The sequence below is a fragment of the Rhinolophus ferrumequinum genome, chromosome 18 (assembly GCF_004115265.2).
Source record: "Rhinolophus ferrumequinum isolate MPI-CBG mRhiFer1 chromosome 18, mRhiFer1_v1.p, whole genome shotgun sequence".
In the NCBI taxonomy this organism is placed as follows: Eukaryota; Metazoa; Chordata; class Mammalia; order Chiroptera; family Rhinolophidae; genus Rhinolophus; species Rhinolophus ferrumequinum.
The window spans coordinates 53,273,159-53,299,584 of record NC_046301.1 but is presented as its reverse complement, the minus strand read 5'-3'; the positions used below and the strand labels follow the sequence as shown (position 1 = coordinate 53,299,584).

General features: G+C 38.6%; 1 protein-coding gene across 1 annotated transcript in view; it reads right to left on the bottom strand.

The window, feature by feature from the left end:
- Positions 1 to 11,694, bottom strand: part of NAF1 (nuclear assembly factor 1 ribonucleoprotein) — a 46,085-nt gene extending 34,391 nt beyond the window's left edge. The window contains exons 1-2 of the mRNA XM_033133418.1: positions 11,162 to 11,694; positions 6,735 to 6,906 (exon numbers count right to left, since the gene is read on the bottom strand). Coding sequence (XP_032989309.1) covers positions 6,735 to 6,906; positions 11,162 to 11,520 — 531 coding nt within the window. The 5' untranslated portion in view covers positions 11,521 to 11,694. The remainder of the gene's footprint in view (positions 1 to 6,734; positions 6,907 to 11,161) is intronic.
- Positions 11,695 to 26,426: the final 14,732 nt, after the last annotated feature.

Here is a 26,426-nt window from a genome sequence, read left to right as displayed (position 1 = left end):
AACGGTACCCAGAGAAAATCAGGTGTAGCCATAATGATATCAGATGAAACAGACTTCAGGGTGAAAAAGGTAACAAGAGACAACGATAGACACTTCATAATGGCAAAGGGGACTATACAACAAGAAGACATAACAGTCATCAATATTTATGACCCAGTCAGGGAGCACCAAAATATACCAATCAACTACTAACAGACCTAAAGGGAGAAATTGACCAAAATACAATTATACTAGTGGACCTAAATACATCACTGACAGCTATGGATAGATCATCCAAACAGAAAATAAATAACGAGATAGCAGCCCTAAATGACTCATTAGATGAAATGGACATAATTGACATTTATAGAGCACTTCATCCTAAACATCAGACTATACATTCTTTTCTAGCGTACATGGAACCTTCTCAAGGATAGACCATACATTGGGACATAAAACTAACTTCAGGAAATTTAAGAAGATTGAAATCATACCAAGCATATTCTCTAATCACAAGGCTTTAAATGGATATCAACTGCAAAAAGAAAGCAGGAAAAAACACAAAAACATGGACATTAAACAACATACTTTGAAAGAATGACCGGATCAAAGAAGAAATTAGAGGAGAGATCAAAAGATACACAGAAAAAAAAGAGAATGAAAATACATCCTACCAAAATTTTTGGGATGCAGCGAAAGCAGTTTTAAGAGGGAAATTTGTATCATTGCAAGCCTAGCTCAAGAAACAAGAAAAATCCCAAATAAATAACCTCACATTACACCTTAAAGAACTAGAAAAAGAAGAACAAATGAAACCCAAGGTCAGCAGAAGAAAGGAAATAACAAAAATCAGAGCAGAACTAAATGAAATAGAGAACAAAAAGACAATAGAAAAAACTAATGTGACAAAGAGCTGGTTCTTTGAAAAGATTAACAAAATTGACAAACCCTTGCCTAAGCTCACTAAGATAAAAGGAGAGAAGACTCTAATAAACAAAATCAGAAATGAAAAAGGGGAAGTAATCACGGATGCCACAGAAATACAAAGGATCATCCAAGAATACTATGAAGGACTATATGCCACCAAATTCAATAATCTAGAATAAATGGACAAGTTCTTAGAAACATATATCCTTCCTAGCTGAACCATGAAGAACTGGAAAATCTAAACAGACCGATCACCAGTGATGAAATTGGATCAGTCATCCAAAACCTTCCCAAAAGCAAAAGTCCGGGACCAGATGGCTTCACTAGTGAATTCTACCAAACCTTCAAATAGGATCTAACACCAATCCTGCTCAGACTTTTTCAAAAAATTGAAGAAGAGACAGTACTCCCTAACTCATTTTATGAGGCCAACATTACCCTGATACCAAAACCTGGTAAGGACAACACAAAAATATCTCTGATGAATACAGATGCAAAAATCCTAAACAAAATTCTAGCAAATCGATTGCAACAATCCATTAAAAAGATTATTCATCAAGACCAAGTGGGGTTCATCCCTGGGGCACAAGGATGGTTCAACATAGGCAAATCCATCAATGTGATACATCACATAAACAAAATAAAGGACAAAAATCATATGATTATACCAATTGATGCAGAAAAAGCATTTGACAAGATACAACATCCATTTATGATTAAAACACTTAATAAAATAGGTATAGAATAAAATACATGAACATAATAAAGGCCATATATGACAAACCCTCTGTTGATATCATAATTAACGGTGAAAAAACTGAAGCTCTTTGCTCTATGTTCAGGAACACAACAGGGCTGTACCCTATCACCTCTGCTTTTCAACATAGTGTTAGAAGTTCTCCAGAGCAATCAGGCAAGAGAAATATAAAAGGCATCCAAATTGGGAAAGAAGAAGTTAAATTGTCACTCTTTGCAGATGACATGATGTTATATATAGAAAACCTTAAAGAGTCCACCAAAACGCTATTAGAAACAATCAACGAATACAGTAAAGTTGCTGGCTACAAAATCAACGTACAAAAGTCCATTGCATTCCTATATACTAACAATGAAATCTCAGAAAAAGAAATACAAAAAACAATTCCTTTTGCAATTGCAGCAAAAAGAATAAAATACCTAGGAATAAACTTAACCAAGGATGTGAAAGATCTATATGCTGAAAACTACAAGACATTTTAAAAAGAAATTGAAGAAGACACAAAGAAATGGAAAGACATTCCGTGCTCATGCATTGGAAGAATCAACATAGTTAAAATGGCCATATTACCCAAAGCAATATACAGATTTAATGCAATCCCCATCAAAATCCCAATGGCATTTTTTAAAGAAATAGAACAAAAAATCATCAGATTTGTTTGAAACCACAAAAGACCCCGAATAGCCAAAGCAATCTTAAGAAAAAAGAACAATGCTGGAGGTATCACACTCCCTGACTTTAGCTTGTACTACAGGTCTACAATAATCAAAACAGCATGGTATTGGCAGAAAAACAGACACATAGACCAATGGAATAGAATTGAGAACCCAGAAATAAAACCACATAAATATGGACAGACAATTTTTGACAAAGAAGCTAAAAACATACAATGGAGGAAAGACAGCCTCTTCAATAAATGGTGCTGGGAGAATTGGATAGCCACATGCAAAAGAATGAAACTGGACTGCTATCTGTCACCATGTACCAAAATTAATTCAAAATGGATCAAAGACTTAAGCATAAGACCTGAAACAATAAATTGCATAGAAGAAAACATAGGTACTAAACTTATGGAAATTGGGTTCAAAGAGCATTTTATGAATTTGACTCCAAAGGCAAGGCAAGTAAAAGCTAAACGAATGGGACTATATGAAACTTAAAAGCTTCTGCACGGCTAAAGAAACCATCGACAAAATAAAGAGGCAACCAACTGAATGGGAGAAGATTTTTGCAAACAGTGCCTCCGATAAGGGGCTAATAGCCAAAATATACAAGGAACTCATGCAACTCAACAACAAAAAAACAAACAACCCAATTGAAAAATGGGCAGAGGCCCTGAAGAGACATTTCTCCAAAAAGAACATACAAATGGCAAATAGACATATGAAAAAAATGCTCAACATCACTAATCGTCAGAGAAATACAAATAAAAAAAAAAATACAAATACAAAAAAAATACAAATACAAATACAAAAAAAAAAGAAATACAAATAAAAAGTGAGATATCACCTCACCCCAGTTAGAATGGCTATCAGCAACAAGACAAATAGTAACAAGTGTTGGAGAGGCTGTGGAGAAAAAGGAACCTCATACACTGTTGGTGGGAATGCAGACTGGTGCAGCTGTTATGGAAGGCCATGTGGAGGTTCCTCAAAAAATTACGAATAGAATTACCATATGACCCAGCAATCCCTCTCCTGGTATCTACCCAAAAAATCTGAAAACATTTATCCATAAAGACACATGTGCTCCAATGTTCATTGCAGCTTTACTTACAGTGGCCAAGACATGGAAACAATCAAACTGTCCTTCGATAGATGAATGGATAAAGAAGATGTGGTTTATATACATAATGGAATACTATTCGGCGGTAAGAAAAGATGAAATAGGACCATTTGTGACATGGATGGATCTTGAAATTATAATGCAAAGCGAAATAAGTCAGACAGAAAAAGCAGAGAACCATATGATTTCACTGATATGTGGTATATAAACCAAAAACAACAAAAGAACAAGACAAACAAATGAGAAACAAAAACTCATAGACACAGACAATAGTTTAGTGATTACCAGAGGGTAAGGGGGTTGGGGGTGGGGGATGAGGGTAAGGGGGATCAAATATATGGTGATGGAAGGAGAACTGACTCTGGGTGGTGAACACACAATGGGATTTATAGATGATGTATTACAGAAATGTACACCTGGAATCTATGTAAGTTTACTAACAACTGTCACCCCAATGAACTTTAGTTAAAAAAAAAAAAATTATCAGTCCAGGTATGAATTTTTTCCAACCTCCTTCACTGTAAAGCATATAGTGTGACGCATTTTTCTTTGAGAGGGTCTATATAATCATTTTCTAAATAGTATAGTTATCTGTACTAATGTCTTTATGTAAAGACTGTAGTGTCTTTGTGGTTTTAAAGACAACTGCGAAATAAAATTGTTTCACCTGCTGGGGAAAAAAAAGTGACATGCAGAGAACTATGAGAATATCCAAGAAGCACATAAAATAAGCAGCATGGCCATCCTACAGAGCTGCCTTAATTCCCAATGACTCTCCTATCCAAACAAGTTTAAAGCAAAACCCCTTCTCCTGAAGCACTTTCGCGAGTGTCTATTGCTCACAACCACAAGGGTCCAACAACATATGTGGTAACTAATGCCTTCCAAGTGTTTTCCTTTTTACCTCTACAGAGAAAACTACTATTAATGACTGAATGGCACCCTGTTCTGAAATGGATATAAACCTCCCTTTCCTGTGACAGACAATCCATTCCTCCTGGTTTGCATAGGTTGATATCACCCACCCAACCCCAACCCTTCTTAAAATATACACACATTCACACTCCACTCTGCCAAGCGCTCTCATACGCTCCAGCCCTCACGCTCACTCATGTGCTTTCTCTGAAGCACACACTTTCCTACATATTCTCCCACACAAACAGGAGTGACTACATGACTCATGCCGGAGCAATCTGCATACCCGTTCCACTAGACTCGGTAATTAGTTCAGGGCTGGAAATTTGTTCCAAGACGCAGGTAAACCAGTAAAAGTCCTTCCATGACTTTCATACAAGAGTATCAGTGGCCAACTGCCAGCCCCATGGAGAAACACCTACTGATCAATTGAGAAAGAAGCAGAGTCCTAAAGACACTGAGTACTTGTAGCCATACCACCCTTGGTATTAAGGGCCAAGTCATTTTCTTCCCTTGAACTTCAGAGTTGAGGGCCTGATGGAGTCCTAATATACTCTTTCAGAGCCCTAAGTCAAAGATTTAGTGCAGACCAGGGAACTCTACCTATCTCCAGCAGCAAATTTGTTTAAAGGACTAAAAATTTCTAATAGGTTTATTTCCTAGTTGTGTAAATATAAAGTGAACAGCTCGTCAAGAATCTAAAACTGAAAAATGAAGACCTCTTCCATCCTTCTCAAAGATCTCTTGGAACTGGCACAAAAAGGAAAGGACCAGCCCATTTTTCCAAGTTTTAAAAGCGAACACACTTTCTCAGCAAAAATGCAATTTTCTGATATGAGCCAAATACACATACTCACAGAACTCAACAGCACTTCCAGCAATTGAATTTATTTGTCTCTGCTCTATTTATTGTCTGTTTCTCTCCACTATGAAAGCAGAAACCGGATGGGTTATGTTTACAGCACCGAGCACGTGGCAGGTGTGCTATAATAGTTAAAGAATGAATTAAGTTAAATATTCACTCATTCAGTCATTCCATTACTATTGACTGAGAACCCATTACGTGTAAAGCACTCTACTGGGCACTACGAGAGCTACAAAGATCAGATATGAACTTAGTCCATCAAAGAACACGGTTCCTGGCCTCTCTGCAGCTACAGATCCTTTTTGACTTTGATGAAAATATGGGTACTCTATACAGACACATACTAAACAAATAGCCTAAGATTTTACATTCAATTTCAAGGGAGTCCCAAGGTAAGAATTCCAGATCTAGTAAGAAAAATAAGTTGATATATACACAGAAGTCCTTTATTTGCTGATTTTTATACTCTAAGAGAAAACTTAAGAAGAAAGGAAAGCAAGATTCAGGGAAAAGACCAAACAAGTGTCCCAATACTTTCAGAAAAAGAGTCCTAAGTGGGAGAGCCTTTGTGTAAAAACACTACTGAGAGATATCAGTCTGTAGGATGAAAACATGAAATACTGATGAAGTTGCCTAAAATTCCAAGGGTTTTCAATATATGAAACACAAGACAGGAAATTTCTTAAGAGTAAAGAAAAAGAAATAATATTGGTAGAATTCAGTTATGAAAAGGCACCCTACCGCCTCCAGGCTTTTCAATTTTTTCAAATCTTGCATTAAACTTTTTCACTCATTTAAGCGTTATATAGTAGTTGAAATTAGTGATCATTAAATTTATAAAAACAACTAATAATAACTAAAGTACGTGGGTAGGGAGGGTAGGGAGAATAAACATGTGACAATATAGCCTATATTCTGAAACTCTGAGGAGACTTTCCTCTTGACTCATGAGGTTTCAACCAGACTAGCATTATCCTCCTGAGGGCAGCTTACAGCTTAAGAGGAAATAATCACACAAGAGCTAACTTTACAAACCAAACCTATCAAGTGTCATTTTACGATGAACTTCAACTAATTAGGATTCCTAATAAGCTCAACCCATTTAATTTCATTTTCTATGTCTCTAAATACAATCAATTAAAAAGAATGATTTCAATTGCCATTGAGCAAAATTTTCTGGCTTATGGATAAAAACAAAACAACACAACAACAAAAAATAAATATTTTCTAGGGAAAATTAAAAAATGAAAAATAGCAAGATAAAGTTGACACCCGGGGGGAAGAACAATTATCAAATGTTAGAGTTAGAAACTTAGAAAGTATTCAGATCAATCTTCTCTTTTACTTAAAAAAGGCAAGGCATGACAAAAATATGTCCATTAAGAAATTCAGAATAGTCTTCAAATTTATGGAGCCGATACAGACCAAATAAGATCAATATGAGTACCACAATATACTTGAGAATATGCAAATTAGGTTTGTGTAGTGACAAGGCTAGGTACTTACATTAAGAAGTAACTCATCTTTTGTTTTAAGAGGAAAATTCTTGTTTTCCTTCTCAACTTGTAAATCGTCTTCTCCATCTGACAGCACTGGAGCAAGTGATATAGGAGAGGAAGAGGAAGATGAGGAAGATGATGAGGAAGATGAGGAGCTTGAACTGTCTGAATCTGTTTCACTGTAGGAAAAAAAATTGAAAACTCAGTAAATCATTAATATAATGGAATGATACTAACATAAGATTATTCAACTCGGAAATATCTACTTTACTACATGTTTATTGTTACTGGTGTAATTCAAACGCCAGCATTTTGAAGTCGATTACAGTATTTGGAAAATAGTCCTTACACCACTGACAACATTTCAAATCCCAATGTAACTGATACTCTCTTATTAATAGAATAGTTTTACACATCACACATCTGTCTGAATATAATTAAGCATGTGACATATCACTGACAGAAGAGGGCTCTGGGCAAAGCACTTCTCTTATTGGTCATTAATGACCAGATCACTTAATTGCCATAGTTTCTTCTCAGTCTTCAGACAACTTGGAAACTCAGTCACCAACCATGTTGCCCAGTCTACTCTGAAAATCCCGTTCGCCCTTGACTTCCACAGCACTTCTTATTACTAGTAACCCGCCTCTTAGGGTAAATTTTGTTTGCTGGTTACCCCACTTTAGCCCCTTTCATGTGCTGAGTCCCATCCTCATTTTCCCTTCTCTCTGTACTCTTCCCATGGATAATCTCACCTACTTCAATGTTTTCAGTCATCATCCAGGTGCAGAGCACGTCTACATCTTCAATGTCGCTATGTCTAAGCTCCACTCTGATCTTTGGCTGCACACTGGCAACCTGTGCGTGAATGATCTAGATCTACATTTACTTCACACGCAACAAATTAAACGAAAAAAAGTGCATTCTCCTCACTGAATCACTTCTGTTTGAGCTTCTATTTTTTTATTTCTTAGTCTTTAATCCAGTCACTATAGGTAGAAACCTCAGAATCATTTTGAGCCATCCATTCTCAAAGTCAATGACACAATTCTATCTTCAGATTAGTCAACATCACTCCTATTCCATTTTCCATCCCATTTCCATTGCTACTCCTATTCCGAGTCCTCATTTCTCACCTGCTTTCTGTGGTAATAGAATAACTGATGTCAATACTACGCTGTCCCCACAACAATCACCCCTGTTATCCTGCTACTTTCACCCTCCCATGACCTTCCATCCTAATCAGTTCACACTCTAGCTTTAAACAAACCGTTCATGACTGAAGATTAGATATGTGGTAATTATTATTGATTTTGTTACATGTGATTGATTTTGTTACATGTGATAATAGTATTGTGATTATGTAAGAGAATGCCCTCTTAGAGAATGCATGCTGAAACATTTAGGAATGAAGTATTCTGTCTGTAAATAAATTTCAAATGGCTTAATTAGATATACATGTGAAACTAATACTTCTAAAATGTTATTAACTGCTAAGTCAAGGTGATAACTATATGAGTTTCTACTATTCTTCCCATTTTTTTATTAAGAAAATATTAAAACACAAGAGATAAACCTTAACAAATTTTCTCCCTAAATCCACAGTGTACAAGGTAAAGGTCATGCTCCTTAGCATGACATCTCAGAGCCACTTGCAATCAAGTTCCCGGGAACCTTCACAATCCCATCTCCCACCACTTCTCACACACAGGTTTTTATCTAGCATAGAAGCGTATAGAGCTTTCCATTTACGATACTTCCATTGACTAGAATGTCTTCAATGTAGAGAAATCTCATTTCTCTTTCCGTGTTTCCCCGAAAATAAGACCTAGTTGGAACACCAGCTCTAATGCATCTTTTGGAGCAGAAATTAATATAAGACCCAGTATCATATTATATTATACCCGGTCTTATTTTAACATAAGACTGGGTCTTATGTTAATTTTTGCTCCAAAAGATACATTAGAGCTGATGGTCCGGTCTTATTTTCGGGGAAACACGGTTATAGGTTCATCTTAAATATTGCCACCTCTGAAGCCACCCCCTAACCAACAAAAGAAGCATTACTGACTTCCTTTCCTATCTCCCACAGCACTTTTTTTCAAATTGCTTATTATGAAGGCCTTGAAATCATGACATTAGCTCTGGTAAGTATTATCATTCCTCCTGTTACAGCCGGAAATGGGCAAAGGCCATTTCACCACTTGGCTCAGGAACCCATCCGATTTGCAAGTGAACTCCTTCCTACCATTGTTGGCTTAAGAATCGCTCCCTCTGTCCCAAATCATTCCCATCAGCACACCAACGTTCTGCACCGCATGCTTAACCATTCATCGATGCCTCATTTCTCCCCTTAAAATACCTTGGAAAAGTGATTAACACATTCTGTCTCTACTCCCTTATTTCTCATTCAGTCTTTACCCCTAAATTGTCTTCCATCACCACCACTCCTTTACAAGGTCACCAAAAATCTCCAGCTGTAAAGTCCAGTGGACACCTTTCTGTCATATTATTCAACTTCTCAGCAACATTTGGCATGCCTCCCCACTCACTTCCTCAGAAAACTTCCATTGTTTTGCATGTATTATACTACTGTGGTATTCCACCGTTTTGTCGTCATGGCTTTAAATATGAACTTCACTGAAAAAAAGACTTAAAAGACGTAACACTCAAATGCAGAGTTTGAATACTGTTTGAATTCTAATTCAAACAAACCAACTGTTAAAAGACACCATTGAGACCACCAGAAAAATATGAATACAGACCAAGTATTAGGTGATATTAAGGAATTAGGATTAATATTTAGTAAGGTTGATAACGAATGGTGGTTATATAAAGAGTATTTTATCAATTAGAAATGCATAGTAAAGAATTTTCAGGTAAAGTAGCACGATGACTGAGATCTGCTTTAAAACTATCAGGTTAAAAAATGTTAGATAAAACAAGATTAGCAAATATTAGAAACTGTTAAGTTTGGTGATGAGTATATCGCATTCATGATATTATTCTCTACTTTTTCCCAAATTGAACATGTCTATAATAAAAAGTTAGTTTTAACGATAATCTGATGATGCTGAAATGTACATCTCCAGCCTAGAACTGTCCTGCAAACCCTACATTCATCAAACTACTGCTTGCCTGACATCTCCAATTGGCTGTCAGAGAAATCTCAAATTAACTGTCCAAATTAAACATTCTTATTGATCTCTAGCCCCCATCTCAGTAAACACTGAGTAAACAGCACCACAATCAACCCAGCTGATGGCTCTTTGCCTAGCCACTTCCGTATCTATTTGTAAGCCTGACCAGGGTGACTTCAAAATACTCAATCCAGACAACCATGGTCATATCATGGACCCATGCAACATCTTTCCAACTACTTCCACTCTCCTCTGCTTTTGCTCTTGAACCCAGTTCAATTCTTCCGCCACAGAGCAAAACTTATTAGAATGTTAACCTGCACATGCCATTTCTCTGCTTCAAGTTCTTCAACAGCTTCTTCAGTACTTAGAATTAAAAACTTTAACATGGCTACAGGGTCCTACAAGGGTGGGGTTCTCCTAATACTTTCTCAGTGCCTTGCTTGTTCCCTCATGGTAATTTTCACCAACTCTATTTATTGATATGTTTACTTATATTTTTCATCCCTCTCACTAGAATGTAGGGCAAGGATCATGTTTACTGCTGTTCACCTCTGTTCTGTACCCCACACAACACACTCACATACTACTTGTAAACATTTAATGTGAGTAAGGAACATCCTACACACTTAAATCCTTAAGTCTTCACCCACCATATAAGTTTCATATTTAAAAGACACGGGAGGGGGTGGGGGGGGGAAGGTCAGGGGAGGAAGTCTTATGAAACTTAACCAGAGTATACAACAATACTAAGTGATAATGTTTTGCTGATTTCACGAACACATGCTCCCAACAAGGATTCTAAGAATTAACAAAATTGTCAGGAGCCAATTTGGAAGCACAGAATCCTTTAATCCTCAATTCACCTGCTTCAAAAACACAAGCACACGTTAAAACTTCATGGGGGGGAAAAAGTCAGATCTGACACAAAACTCAGTTACAACCACAAGGGACACGCCAAACTAAGTAGCTAGAGAAATAATCCAATATCCTCAGGTTTTCTAGAGTCTAACTGAAAATGATACGATGTATATACACATAGGATCTTTCAGACTACCAAATTTTAGGGAAGAGCGAGCGGACTATTAATCAGGCTCAGATTCACAGCAAGATTTGCAGTCAACAGAGAGAAATGGGCGGTTCGAGCTGCTAGTCAACACGTGCGCTGTGAGCTTCGGGGACCTCTCCTCACCCCCAGGCCCACACGAGCACCCTCTCGGCCCCCAGGCTCCGGCTCCCCGCGCGAGTTACACAAGCCCTCTCCCCGCATCTTCGGGACCTGCAGGCACCCGACCTGTCCGATTCTGAATCCGAGTCCGAGATCTCCAAGAAGCCTGGGGACTGCGCCAGCTGTGAAGCGCCCGTGCCGGTGACGCAGTTCCCTCCAGGTGGCGGTTCTGGCCCCGACTGCGGCGCGGAGCTCTCGCCGATCGCGGTGCCGAGCACGAGTTCAGGCGGCTGCTCCTTGGCTAGCGGAGTCTCCGCGGCCTGCCCAGCGTCTGGAGTCCCCTCCTCCGACTGTAGTGGCGGCGGTGGCTCTGGGACAGGAACGGAGCCCGGTGACTGCACCGCCTGACCTTGGCCAACCCCAAAGCCGGTGACATTGAATTTCAGAGTCTCCAGCTGAGCAGCGGCGGCCTCCACTACTTCCATGGCGTCGAGACAGAGTCTCACGTTCTGGGCCTCGGCCAGGCTCGCGGCTCGCTGCGCGAATGCAGCAGCCTCGGCAGTGGAGGTAACGGTACCTGGATCCCACTTCCCGCGTTTCTCCGGGAACTACACGCGGGGCGGCCTGGAGACACGCCCCCACCGCTTACTCAGAGGTACTTCCGGGAGAGCGTGTAACGTGACGTGACGCGACTGCGCTCCCTGGGGGCGGGGCGGGCCGTAGAACCTTTGAAAACCAGACCTCCTAACCCCGCCCTTCTTCCCCGCGTCACCGGGGCGGTGCGGCTCCCACCGTCAAGTCAGATGCGTGGAATCGCCAATTGCTGGATCGGGGACAATTCTATTCCAAACGAATATCCTAAGGGGTTGTAGGACCGGGGGAGATGACTATGCGAGCCTCTGCGTATCAGAAACTTGAGCCTGGAGGTCTTGAACAAACATGTCCTGTAAACTTAATTAAAGTGAAGTGAAGTGAAACCGCTTGAAAGGTAGCGAACACGTTAACCATTTATCTCAAAAAAATTTACAACTACTCCATTTTTTACCCCCTCTAAAGCACTCTCGAAGAGAGCGGTAATAATGATGGACAACGTTGCTGCTGCGTGATGGCCTGTGTTGTAGTTGACACTGCTCCTTAGAAAGGGTGGGAAAGGACTAAATGTACTCACGTAACCTGGAAAACCATTTTTCTAGATCATAAGGCAAACAAGCAAAAAGTTCTTAGGGTTGAGGTAGGGATCCGAAGTTTATAGTTCCCGATTAGAACTTCAATTTGATGCATCAGCCCCTCCAGTAATAATAAATAATCGCTGTTACTATTTGTTAAGAATATGTGCCAAGGACGATGCTAAAGATTTTATCAGTCACAGCCCTCTGGAGGGGGATTGGTTCCAGGACCACCTCAAACCCCCACCGCAACCCCTCCTCCTAGGTACCAAATTCAGGATGCCGGAGTCTCTTACATAAAATGGCATAATATTTGCATATAACCTACTCACGTCCTCCAGTATATATATATTACTTATAATTCCTCATACAATGTGAATGCTGTGTAAACGTTTGTTATACTACATTGTTTAGGGAATAAGGACAAGAAAAAAATTCTGTAGGTGTTCAGCACAGATGCAACCATCATACGCCTAACTCTATAGTACACATCAGCAACAACGTAACATTTTTAAAAATATTTTTTATCGGAGATTGGTTGAATCCACGGATGTGGAACCCACAGATACAGAGGGCACCCTGTTTTCAATGAGAATTTGTTGTGTGCCTTCCACAGGGGTAGATCTTGACAGAAATTCAATACAAGAATGATAGTCTCTGGTTTTGCAGAGGCGCTTGCAATCTAATTGAAGCAAAAAAGCCAAGGCACAGAAGATAAGTAGAAAGATACTTGAAATGTGGAACACAAGATGCAAGTTCAGCAGTAGTAGGAACTGAAGTAAGACTTGTGGGGCTATATCCAAAGATATATCCAAAGACTTGTGGGGCTAAATCCCAAAGAGAAGCAGGGATTTAAACTTGAGCTACTGCTCACTAATGCAATGACAGACCTCCGTGTTCCCAGCTAACAGATCTGTGGTCAAATCTCAGCTCTACCGTTTTCTTGTTGGTGTAACTGTGACCTTGGGCAGGTAACCCCACATACCTAAATCTCATTTTCCTTATCTGTAAAGTGGAAAACATACTATCTCATTTAGGGCATGTGAGCATTAATTAAGGTTTTATACAAGAGAATGACCCCTGTCATACACATAATAAACGTGCACAAATACTTGATAAATACGTAGAACAATGCATGAACTTCTGAATAAAATGATACTTCAGTTGCAATGTCTTGCAGAAATACGCAGTATAAATTGGAGGAGAGAAGAAATTTAAGTCAGAATGACCCTCCAGCCAGCCAAAGGCTTTCATTTTTCTAGGAATTAAGTGATGAAAGTCTGAACCAGGTCTAGAGTCAGTGAAATTGAGTAAAGGAAATAAATCCCCAACATCGGAATAATTGCAGTATTGTAAAATTTCTAAACAAGGAAACTAGAAAGAAGTTGGTATTCCCAATAAATATGGAGAAGTTGGAATGAGTTATGATATTGAGTGTGAAGAAAAAGGGGACAGTCAGTTGAAAATGCCAGTAGACACTTGAAGAATATGAGACTGAATTTGATAGAAAGGTTAAAACCAGAAGCACAGGTTTGGAAACAATTCAAATTCCCATTTGTTCGTTCATTGGTGATGGACCTCTATGTTGTGTGCTATGCCCTGCCTTAAGAACTGGGCATACAGGAAGGTGAATGAAACACAGTCCCTGTCCTTGAGGAGCTAACAGTTTAGTAGAAAAGACAAGATGGAAACAAGTGATAAATACTTCAGTAGAGAAATATAGTAGAAGCATGTACTGTGGTAGTGAAATGTACAAATGGGAATATTAAAGAGAAAGAAACTACTGGTAAAGTAAGGAAGGCTTTCCAATGAATGCGGCATTTGAGCTGGGCCTTTGAAGAGATCCAAAACTTTTTTAACCTGAGACAGTAGGAGAACTTCACAAGGGGGAATAAATAAGATCATGTAATTTTCTTTTTAAATCCCTAAATATTTGATATCACACTTAGAATAAAATCTAGACTCCCTGCTTTTGATCTTCAAAACTCTTCCTGATCTGGCTGCTACTTATCTCTCTGATTTCCCCTCCTTTGTGCCATTTACATCACTGATCTTGATCTTTAGCACACCAAGCTTATTCTTTACATGTGGCAGTCTCACTCTCATGATCTCTCTTCTCTTCATGTTAATATAGTTCATTTCCTCAATTTACTCATGTCTCTACTCAGATAGTACTTCCTAGATAGGGCTTTCCAGACCACACAATCTAAGAATACCCCCTCATACCAGTCACTTTTCAGCTCATTGCTCTTTTTTTATTTTTAATAATATGTATCTTCACATGAAATTATCATATTTATTTACTTTTTTATTGTCTCTGTTTTCCCATAAATTAAGTCTCTTGAACTCAAGATCTTTGTCTAATTCACACCTGTCTCTCAGTGTCCAGAACCATAAGAAATCCTAAAAAAAAAAAAAAAAATTTGAATGAAAGAGAAAACAAACAATAAATCTTTATGAAACAATAACAGTAAAGAAGAAATGATTTACAGATAAAGGTTAAAGGTACAGGTGATATCTAAGTTATTTATTCAGTTTAAATGAATCTAATGCTAGCTGAGAAAGGCTACAGTTTCCAATAAAAAGGTCTATTTGTTTTGGGGATGGGAACACTCTCTGTGTTGCAGGATAAGAATAGCTGTACTTCTACCTAGCTTTAAAGTAGGTCACTATTTTTCAGTTGCTAGTTTTTCTAAAAGCTGGAATGTTTCAAAATGTCTTAAATTTACCTACTTCCAGAGCCTGCTTCTCTACCACATTAGTATTTCTAACAGTTGCTAAACTTAGTCTGAAGTCTTTAGCCTAAGACTAAAAGCTAAAAAAAGGGGGGAAAAAACAAAAAACAAAAAACTTCCTTGAAAGAGTAAACAGTTTATAGGATTACTATTAAAATTAAGAGTTTGTCTTGAATTAAATTATGAACTGAAAGGCGTGTGATATTTCAGAGCTAACATGTAAAAAAACCTAAACATATTCTTTAAAGTGCAAAAACAAAGTTTATGAGAAGAAATTTACTTGAAAAACAAACAGAATTTTGCAAGTTCACCAGTCTCTATTTATTATAAAGATTGTGAAATTTTTCAAAAAAAAATAAACTGCTAATCAGCTCTTAATGCCATTTTCATCGATTTGCAATGTGTTGCTACTCAAAATATGCGGCATATCACATGGAAACTTGTTGAAAATGCAGAAGCTCAGGCCCTACCTTCTCAATCAGACTCTGCATTTTAAGAAAATTACCCGTGTGATTTGCATGCACATAAAAACCTGCCCTAGTGATTGTGTAAGGGCAGGAAACATCACCAGAGTCGCTTAGTGCTTGAAAACAAAGCAAATGAAAGCCTTTTAAAATAACAGTTGAAGTATTGGACTATTGAGTCTAAGCTAAATAAACTGAATAGCTCATTATCTATTGATACCTCTACTTGGATGCCCCACAAGTACTTCAAACTCTCATATCTAAAGCTGATCTCAGCATCCTTTTCCACATCCTTCTCCATCTTTATCTCCTATCCTGGTAAGGCCACCAACCTCTCCATACCAGCGTCAACATTTGCTGTGTTGACTTAGTCCAAGTCACATTCACTCATTCATTCCAAAAATATTCATCAAACATTAACTTTGAGTCAGGTGCTAGGTATTGGAAATAAAGTGGTGTGGGGACCGAGTCCCAGAGAGCAGTTTCCAGGCTCTCGGCCTCATGGGGAAAGGTGCTGGCTCAGGTAGTAGATGGCCATCAGCTGTGACTAGTTGGCCATCAGCTGTTACCGGTTAGCCATTAGCCAGTGATATAACTGCCGTGGCTACGCAGCGGTTGGTTGGTTGGCAGAGAAGTGGACGGTGGATTGCTGCTAGTAAATGGCTTACATTGTGTATCGTGTTGATCCTATTTCCTGTGTGTCGCCAGGCCGCCAGCGAGACTGGGGTGCAGGCAGACCCCTCGTTAGGATACTGGCAGATGTTTGCCTTTGTGTCTTGACCAACCACTATCGAGAATATAGTGGTATGAACCTTCTATCCATGGCTCTGTTGGTGTTCCTTTTTGGCCTTGCCATATCCTGCGTTCTTGTGTGGGGAGCAGGAGCTGAGTCCCTGCATGACAAGTGGTAAACAAAATAGAAAAGGCCCTAAGCTCTTGGAACTCACAATATAAAATTTCAGTTTTAGATAATGAATAGCCATGACAGCAGAACTCAATAGACCTTTCAGAGCTTTTTCTAAAAGCTTTAATATTTCGGGAGCTAATCAAGGTGAGGGTTAGAAAATGGGGAGGGTGGGGAGATTGGCATTTCAGATCCCTTACATATGTTGGGTTTCAAGTAAGATTTCATTTTTAGTGACCAAAAAAAACACACCAATAATTTGAAAGCTAAGGCTTTTTCTGGAAATGTCATTTTATACATTTTGCTTTTTGTTTCAAATTTTTAAGTCAGGCATTTTTATAGATGACACACTGATTGAGCATAGTTTATTTTGGTATTTAAAAAGACATTAGTAGACACATGTACAGTTCAGTTAGAAGCTTACAATGCCCTTGTTAAATGGAAATAAGAAGATTTTCTAATATTTGTCACATAATGACTGCAAGTACGATATGTGACTGTTTAGGCAAGTCGTTATTACCATTTTCATGTACAGCGGCACTAAGACTGGGTCAGGGTCTGTATTTTGCATTGCAGACTAATGAAGTAAGAAAAAGAAAGGCATAAGTGCTATTTCAGCCCGAAACATTTTACTAGACCTTCCTGAGTGTGGATAGAAAGAATAGAAAAAATATGTACCCAAAATGAGCCTGTTGTTAGGGGAAATACCTATTTATATTCCACTCCTTATGTTTCCATAGAGGAAAGATTTCCACTCCATTACTCAGGAATGAGAATATGAAAGTAACACCTCTAGCTTCCCTGTCTCCTCTCACATCCCACTGGTGAAGAAAGTGACTTCCCTGATTGGTGAATTTGAGAAAGGGAAGCTGAGCGTGTTTTGGCCAATACCTTTTGGACCCTCTGGATAGCTTAGATGCAGAGAGGATGCATCTAAGCTATCCTCCATTATGCAATAATAATAATAAGTGCAAACACATACGTAGCATTGAACTGTGTGCCAGCCACTATTCTAAACATTATATAAATCTATTTAACTATTTCCACAAAAGTTTGAAGTAGGTCTAATTATCATTCCCATTTTATAGATAAGGAAGCAAGCTCAAAGAGGATGAGTGAGTCTCCCAAGATTACATGGCTGGTGAATGTTCCTATCTGCTCCTCCAGAGGTCTGAAGATTCCAACCAATACAGTGAATGAAGTCTGTCCAGTCTAAGAAGGTCATTCTGCTGAAGATCTGAGGCCATGTTCACTAATCAATGTTATCAAGAATCAAGGTAATTTTTTTCTCTATCCGATTGTCTTTTGGGTCTTCTTTCTAAATTGCTGTGTACTTCGGAGGAGAAGAAAGGAATGTTATTTATTGGCCCCCCAAAAGTCCAGCCTGTAGAGGCCAACGTTTGGGAAGAGCAGCTTACATAGAAAATGAGTGTTGAGTGCTGGGTAGCAACACCTAAGCTCTCCAACACAAATGAGCTGCCCAAATGTCCCACTCCCCAAAGCGGATATTCCAAGGCAGTGCTGTTCTGTGGAAAGCTCTTCAGTGATGGACATGCTCTGTATCTGTGCTGTCCAATACAGTAGCCACATTTAGCTCCTGAGCCCTTGGAATGTGGCCAAGACAACTGAGGACCTGAATTTGGACTTGAATATGAATGAATTTAAATGTAAATGTTCCTTCAGAAGAGTCCTGAAGTTTCCAGCTAATACAGTGACTGGATGGGTGAGTCTGTCTAGACCCAAAAGTCCATTTTTGCTACCATTGCAACCATATTGGACAGTGCCATTTCCAACCGTCATCATCCTTCTAAGCTTCCTTTTTGTAATTCTTTCACTGCTATCAAATATACATTAGATGATGAACTCCCACACCTTTCTGCCTCCAGATTTATAAACTTCATCCATACCCACTTTTGCTACTACCTCTTTGATCTCAAAAACTAAGAGGTCCCTCAGAATCTAGAACTAAATCAGATGTGCTATGACTTTCATCTCTGCATGCCTTCTCAGGGACCATCCTCATCTATTTTATCTCAGTCGTTTTCAGTCAAAAATCAACATTTCTCTTCTCTCTTTCCTTTTTTTCCCTTTAAACATGTTTTCTTTTAAATCCCTTTCTTTATCTCTTTTTTTTCCTTCGTAGGAAAACTTCTTGAAAATGTAGTCTGTACTTGGTTTTCTCCACTTCGTCATCTTCTATTCCTTAACTCATTGCAGTACACTTATAACAAAACCACTACACTAAAACTTTTAAATTGCCAAATCCAATCAATATTCTTTAGCATTCATCTTTACTGGCCTCTAGGAATATGATACTGTTTATTGCTCCCACACTTTTGGTATTTCAGGTATCATTCTTATATTTCACCCCTTTCTGCTTTATTTCTGTTTAATTTTTTAATTTTATTTTTAGCATATTTTTTATCTTTATTAAATTTATTGTGGTGCAATTGGTTAGTAAAATTATATAGGTTTCAAGTGTACAATTCTATAATCCATCATCTATACAAGGTCTGACAATTAAGTTCGTGAACTCATCCTAGAAAAAGTGCTACATACCACATTGCAGAATATCACTACGGTCATCTTTGAAGTACTCCCTTTAGGAAGCTATGTACCAAGGCCAGTGCCTAGTCCACCCTTCAAAGAAATTTTGGAACTCGTCTTCTGAAATGGCCATCAGAGCTGTCATTGTATTAACTTTGATGTCCTGAATGTCATCAAAATGTCTCTGTTTCAGTATTTCCTTTGTCTTCAGGTAAAGAATTAAGTCACTGGGGGCCAGATCAGGTGAGTAAGGAGGGTGTTCCAATACAGTCATTTGTTTACTGGCTAAAAACTCCCTCACAGACAGTGCCGTGTGAGCTGGTGCATTGTCCTGATGCAAGAGCCACAAATTGTTGGCAAAAAGTTCAGGTCGTCTAACTTTTTCATGCAGCCTTTTCAGCACTTCCAAATAGTAAACTTGGTTAACTGTCCAGTTGTCCAGTTGGTACAAATTCATAATGAATAATCCCGCTGATATCAAAAAAGATTAGCAACACCATTGCAACAAGTTCACAAATTTAGTTGGCAGACCTCGTATGTACCACATCTGCTGTATCCAATCATCTATTGAAGGGCATTTCAATTCTTTCCATGTCTTTGCCACTGTGAATAATGCTACAATGAACATAGTATTACATATATCTTTACAGAGAAATGTTTTCAGATTTTTGGGTGTAGATATCAAGAAGAGAGAGATTGCTGGGTCATATGGTAATTTTGATCTTCATTTTTTGAGGAACCTCCATAGTATTTTCCACAGTGGCTGCATCAATTCACATTCCCACCAGCAGTGTATGAGGGTCCCGTTTTCTCCACAACCTGTCCAACGTATGTTATTACTTGTCTTGTTGATATTTTTGACTCTTCATCCATTCTCTCTTAACTGCTGGTGTACTGATCAGTTTCACCTCTCTCTAATCCATCCTTATACTTTTCCCAGAATAAGATTTCTGAAATGCAAATGTGATCATATAATTTTTCTGGTTCAAAACCTTCCGGTAACTCACCATTGTCTCATGATAAAACTTCTAAATGTGACATGACATGAATTATACATCAGCCACCCGAGTGGTGATAGGAATGAAGATGGAATTATTAGAGACAATTTTAACCAAAGCGTAGAGACAAAGAAATATTGGGCTTGTTTACTTTCTTTCGGCTGTAAATGTAGTGATTTCTAGGTTCAACACTCTGTTCTGAGAAATGTCACAATATACAGGATATAATCTAAAACTTGAGCGCTCTTGACAGTTGAAAGCATAAACTTTAGCTTCGACTTCCCTGAGGACTCCACTTAACATTATTGTTGACCCTTAAAAATTATCATCTGTCTATTGCGTTAGATCATCCTCTCCTCCAACCACGAGAACCCTGTTTTCACGGCAGGTATTTTAAAGTCCCCCTAACCACATCAAACATGACTAAGAACATTAGTTGGTATCAGTCTTTCAAGGACTCTTCAAAGCTCTCTTAGGACACGCAGACATTCGCCTTGCTCACTGCTACTAGAACTGCCAGGTGGATCATACGAATCAGGTCCTTAAAACATGTCTCCAGATGAACAAATTCTCTGTGCAGGGTTACAGGGTTACCTCTTTTCCTCAAGACAGAATTTATATATACCAATTGCTGTAGACGGAATATTTGGGCCCCCCCCCCGCAGCATTTATATGTTGGGAAACCTACCCCCCCCCATTGTGATAGTATTAGGACGAGGGGCCTTTAGGAGGTGATGAGGTCATGGGGGTGTGGCCCTCCTAAGTGGGATCAGTTTTTGGTAAGGGACCTGACAGAGGTCCCTTGCGCTTTTGTCAGTGAGATTGAAAAGGAACCATGGGCAGTCTGCAAACAGGAAGGGGGCTCTCCTCAGAACCTGCCCACACTGGCATCCTGATCTCAGACTTCAACCCTTCAAAACTATGAAAATTCTGTTGTTTATAAACCACCCAGTCTACTTTGTTAATAGCAGCCCAAACTGACAAAGACACCAATACCCCGTGACCTAGTCGTGACAGTACATTAAATTGGAACTTTTGAATGAAGCACCAGAGTACAGGAGGTGCCACATTCAAGGAAGTGATAGACATCCTTGAATGAAGTGTTAGACTTCCTTGAGTGTCGAATTTCAAAGGAAATAGCCAAAACTTATTTATAAGATTTTTAAACTCTCTTACATCAGACAAAATAAAAAAAGAGAAGGATGGACATTCACAGGATTTTATGAAGAAGGTTTTGGAAAGAAAGTTGGTAGACTGTTGTGACTCCCACCGCCTCCCTCAATTCCCTTTACCTCTTCTTCCTGCCATCTCTCATCAACACAGGAAGGACTGAAACACCTAGAAGGATAACAAGCTAGGAAAGGAGGAGAAACACTAGAACAAAATAAAAGAGAAAAGAAGACCAAGTCCCCCTTTCCACTGTCAGTGACCAGCTCAAAGAAGACTTCAGCTGGAGGTAAGTGAGAGGCTTTTACGTTGAAATCAAATTTATAGATTGACTATTACCTAGGACATTTTTGAGTAGTGACTATATTTGCCACTTTAAAAGATCATAGGATGTTCTCTTATTGAAGAGGGGCCAGAAAAGTCAGAGCGATTGAGTTTTCACACAGACAGGAGGAGGATTCTTTTTACTGGGCAGGTTTAAAGGGACAGGGGGGAAAAAAAGACAGAAGTGAAGCTGTATGAGTCTGCTGTACACAGTCTGAGCCCCAGACTTCCCCAACCGTCTGCCCATCCAAACCTGGCAGAGCTCCCCACTGCAGCATACTCTTATTGCCAAGGCCAAGTGCCCCTCAAAGCACGCCTTGGAGAGCAGAAGGTAATTCAAGCAAAGACACAAACTGCTACAAAGTGAAAGACTACATTGCTCCAATCAGTGATTCACTTAACAAACTCATCCCTTTCTTGCCTAACATTCCTCAATTTGTGTATTAGTCTTCACTCTTTATCATGCCACATTGGACGTTGCCTTATCGCTTCTGCCCCAGACCAGTCCTGACACTCAGCTTCAGCGTCTGGCTAGATCACTGCCCTGGGAGGAACACACGGGCCTCTCCCTTGGTCACACACACTCCAGACCAGGGCTCAGGGCTCCAGGTTGAAATGGGTCTCTGAGACGTATTGAACTGCTAGACCTAAACCAACTCTACATTCATCTTGAACTTTCACTCTTCTTTTAGTGATCTCTATGTATTCTTTTTTTCCAATCCCATCTCATCACACATCGTATTCATTATTAGCATCTATTCCGCTTTTGACCCTATGAAATGCTATCTCTCCATCCCACCACCAACACATATCTGAACCACCTTCGCTAATACTGCTTCAGAATCTCAACTGAACCTCAGATAACCTCTGTGTCAGGGGTCCACTGCTGTGCACGGTGCTGTCAGCCACTTGGTTCACTTGTGCTTCAACAGCAGCATCTGAACCAGGTAGGCAGGACTAGGAGGTCCAAGGAGGGCATATGAGAGGGCAAGTCAAATTTTCTATGTCAATTATGCCTCAATAAAGCTGAAATTAAAAAAAAAAAAAAACACAACCTGAATATTTTTGGAACAGCTTTTGTAATCCAGGGTGGATGTATAAATGACACACTCAACAAAGTTCTTGCACTTCATTATTTTCAGCTCTTTCTGAAGCTAGGGTTTACATTCCCTTTTTCTAAATTTTAGTTTACAGGCCAGTTTTGACTATTTCTTATTTGTTGCCTATAATTCAATCTTGAAGTTACTAAAATTGATTTTACTCTTCCAAGAAAAATACTTTATTTTTAATAAAGCAATATGAAAGTTAAACAGAGGTCAATCAATAGTTGAATGGTTTCATGAACCAGCCAATTAGAATGTAGCAGCTGTCACCATTTCCAATTTGGGAAAGAAGCAGTAAAAAACAGATGTTTTGTGGTTTGTTTGTTTGCTTTCTGGGTCCGAGAAAATTATTTTCACACTGCCTTGTTGACATTTACTAGTAATCGAGGGAAAGTTCTCATAGGAAATATTTCCTTTTCCTCTAGATTCCAAATTCAAATATGTCAAGGTCATTCTCGTTCAGTTTTCTGAATTAAATGATGATATCCTTCAGTGGATTATTTACTGCATGTATCACAGGAAAGGTGATACTGAATGACAGAGTGAGGAAAAGGTGCTATGTTTCCCTGAAAGTAAGACCGAACCGGAAAATAAGCCCCAGCATGATTTTTCAGGATGACATCCCCTGAACATAAGCCCCGACGCGCCTTTTGGAGCAAAACTTAATATAAGACCAGGTCTTATTTTCGGGGAAACACGGTAATTGGCCCTGGAATCTTTTTGTCAAAGACACCCTGGTTCACTGCAGGAAGTAGGCAAGATCATTTCGATATCGTTCAGGGCTTAAGCAATTAACTTACTTCTCAGCAGTTCTGAATTATACCTAATGATTGAAGTAGTGACCCTACTACCTCTCACCGTTCTTCTCCTGTCACCTGAGAAGTGCCAATTTGAGGACTGGTGCAGGCATCCTAACCTAACAATGCAGTTAGCTTCTTCAGGAGGGGGTGAGTTTAAAACCATAATGGAATACTTGAAGCACAGGCTGAGACAGTATTGAAGAAAGTCTTATACTGCGCTTGAAGGTGGACTAGATGAATTCTAGGATAGTGATCTCCAACTTTTTGTTTTTGTTTTTTTTGGTATGTGCCCTTGTTTTGTATTCTTTTATGAGATGGTCAGACAGATGTGCTACAAGAAGACACAGAGGAGAGGCTCAGAAAGCAGCAACATTTATTATACTCACAGGTCCTAGAGACAGGAGCTACACAGAGCCATGCGGGAGAGCCACCAGGGTGGTCAGGAGGCAGAAGACAAGAGCATGGGGAAGATTTAGGTCACTGCCTTTATTGGGGTTTCTTGGGGAAAGGCAGAGCAGGACTGAGTGAACAGTTTAGGATTGCCTAATTGGAAGAATTTATGCGGGATTTTGGCTATAAATGTGGTCTCTCTTTGCCTGGCACATGGCTCTGCTAAGATTAAGACAGAATAATGTTGCCTCTGAGGCATATGAGCCAGATAGAGGAGATTTGGTTTTTGATTTGTTAGTTTGCATATGAAAGACTGCTCTGCTTACTGCTCTCTCTAAGAATTGGCTAGCCCCAGAAGCACAGTCTCTCCCCAGCAAGGAAAGTTTTTTTAAGATGTCAAAACATAATAATATACAAAAAGTTTAAAATATTTACAATACAGTACCACATCAGAAAATGATTTGGTAGTACGTACCCTCAAAATATGCATATTCATTACTTGTAAATTATATACATTAATGTATTAAGTGCATTAAAATTCACAACAAAAATGGAACTTTTAAAAATGATGAATTTTAGATTAAACTTTAGAGGAAATAAAGCATACTATTAAAATAACTCAAATTTAAAATCAATGCAAACTTTTAAATTAATGGTACAAAAAGTTTTTTATTGAATACATATCAGTTTTATTAATAATTTAGTGAGAGTAATACTATTGAATATGAGCTATTATTTGAAAATATTGTGTTAGCAACATGATACGGCAAATTAAAGATGAGTTGCTAAATTTAAGTTTTTTACTTTTTTAATATGGAAAATTTTAATAGCTAGAAAAGTAGAATGAATACTAAAACAAACTCCTGTATATTCTTCATCCATTTCAATCTTTATCAGTTCATAGCAATCTTGGTTTATCTATACCTCATACTCCCCTGACTATTGCCATGTATTATTTTGAAACAGATTCCAGATATATAATTCATCTGTAAATGTTTCAATATGTATTTCTTTAAAATACATATTTTTTAAATAAACCACAACCTTATTAACACAGAAAAAAATTAACAAAAATTCCCTAAGATAGTCAAATATCCAGGCACTGTTCACATTTTTTCATGATGTTTTTTACAGCCAATTAAGCTTATATTGATAATTGATTTAGTGACTGTAATAGCTGAAAAAGACACATCACAAAAGCATAATAAAGCAATGTACATTATGCACTTAGAGTTGTTAAATTATGCAGAAGAGTGGATGTGAAAGCATCTTTCAAAGAGTTTCCTTCATAATTTTGAACATGTTTGCCCAACCTTTTAAAATCTGATTGGGCTGCCATTGTTTTCATCTTGTAATACATTTGACAAAAGAGATCTCTTTTTCAATTGAGATGTAATTGACATATAACATTGTTTAAGGTATACTAATGTGATTTGATACTCTACATTTATATATTGCAACATGAGTACCACCATAGCCTTAGCTAACATCTTCCTTATGTCATACAATTATCATTTCTTGTTCGTGGTGAGAACATTTAAGATCTAATTTCTTAGTACTTTGAAGTATATAATACAGTATTGTTAACTATAAAAAGAGATCTTATTAGGAAACAGAAAATACACTTCGATGTCTTCTTGTTTTCTTGTTTACTAGAACCAAGCACTGGTTTCTTTGGAATAATTTTTAAAGCCATTCATACGTATCATGAGAGGTACTTTAGTTAAAAACATTTATTATATATCATAAAACCATATGCAAGCCTAAATCTACTTATGTTACACTTAACCATTCAATGTGTTACCATATACTTCAACAGAAGGGACAAGGGCAAACTCTTCTATCAAGCCCTTTCTTCCTTCTTCCTTCCAAATACTTCTCTTATTATACCAAACTCTGGGCGCATCTAACTATAGAATGAAGGCACCATGGTCATTCCATATATTTAATATTAGTAAAGCTTATTTTTTTCCAAAATTCTAATTAAAAAAATAAGTATAAATGGAAGCTCTAAAATTTTCTTTCTACTCTGTGAATTGTCACATGTACCCTTTTGGGTGAACACCAAATGTTTTCTGAGCTTTCTAGGTCTGTTAATTGCTCCTTTTCAGTACTTTTGGAAAGTTCTTGGCCATTATTACTTTACATATTTCTTCTGCTTCATTCTCTCTTTCTTTTCCATTTGGTATTCCAATTATCCATGTACAGCTTTTGGAGTTGTCCCACAGTTTCTGGATATTTTATTCTGTTCTTTTCGTTCTTTCTTCTCTTTGATTTCATTTGGGGAAGTTTCTGTCAACCTTTCTCAAGCTTTTTGATCTTCTCAATTCCAGTCTACTGATGATGAACCCACAAAAGACATTCTTCATTTCTGTTACTGATGGGACGGTTTTTTCCTGCGAGCACAGCCGCTAGGAGCTTTCCATCCCCCTCTTCCTCCTCCAATACCTCATCGGAGCAGTTTCCTGCGAACACAGCAGTTAGAGGTTTTCCCGTCAAAACAGTGTTGAGCGATTACAGCTGTTAGGGATGGACCTCCCCGGCACCCCGGCCAGATTTAACCAATCCCTAGTGCCACAATAGCAATGGCGTGAATCCCCCCAAACCCGGAGGCCTAACCCTATAAAACAAAATGTCCCACCCCAGTAAGTGCTCAGTCTTTGGGAACAATCCCGTTGAGCCCGCGGCCGTAATAAAGCTGTGTTCTCCCTGATCTCTGCGTGTCGCTTGAGTCTCTCGGTGCTCGCCGCTTTTCCGCAACATTACATGTTTTGTATTTTCAGCATGCCCTTT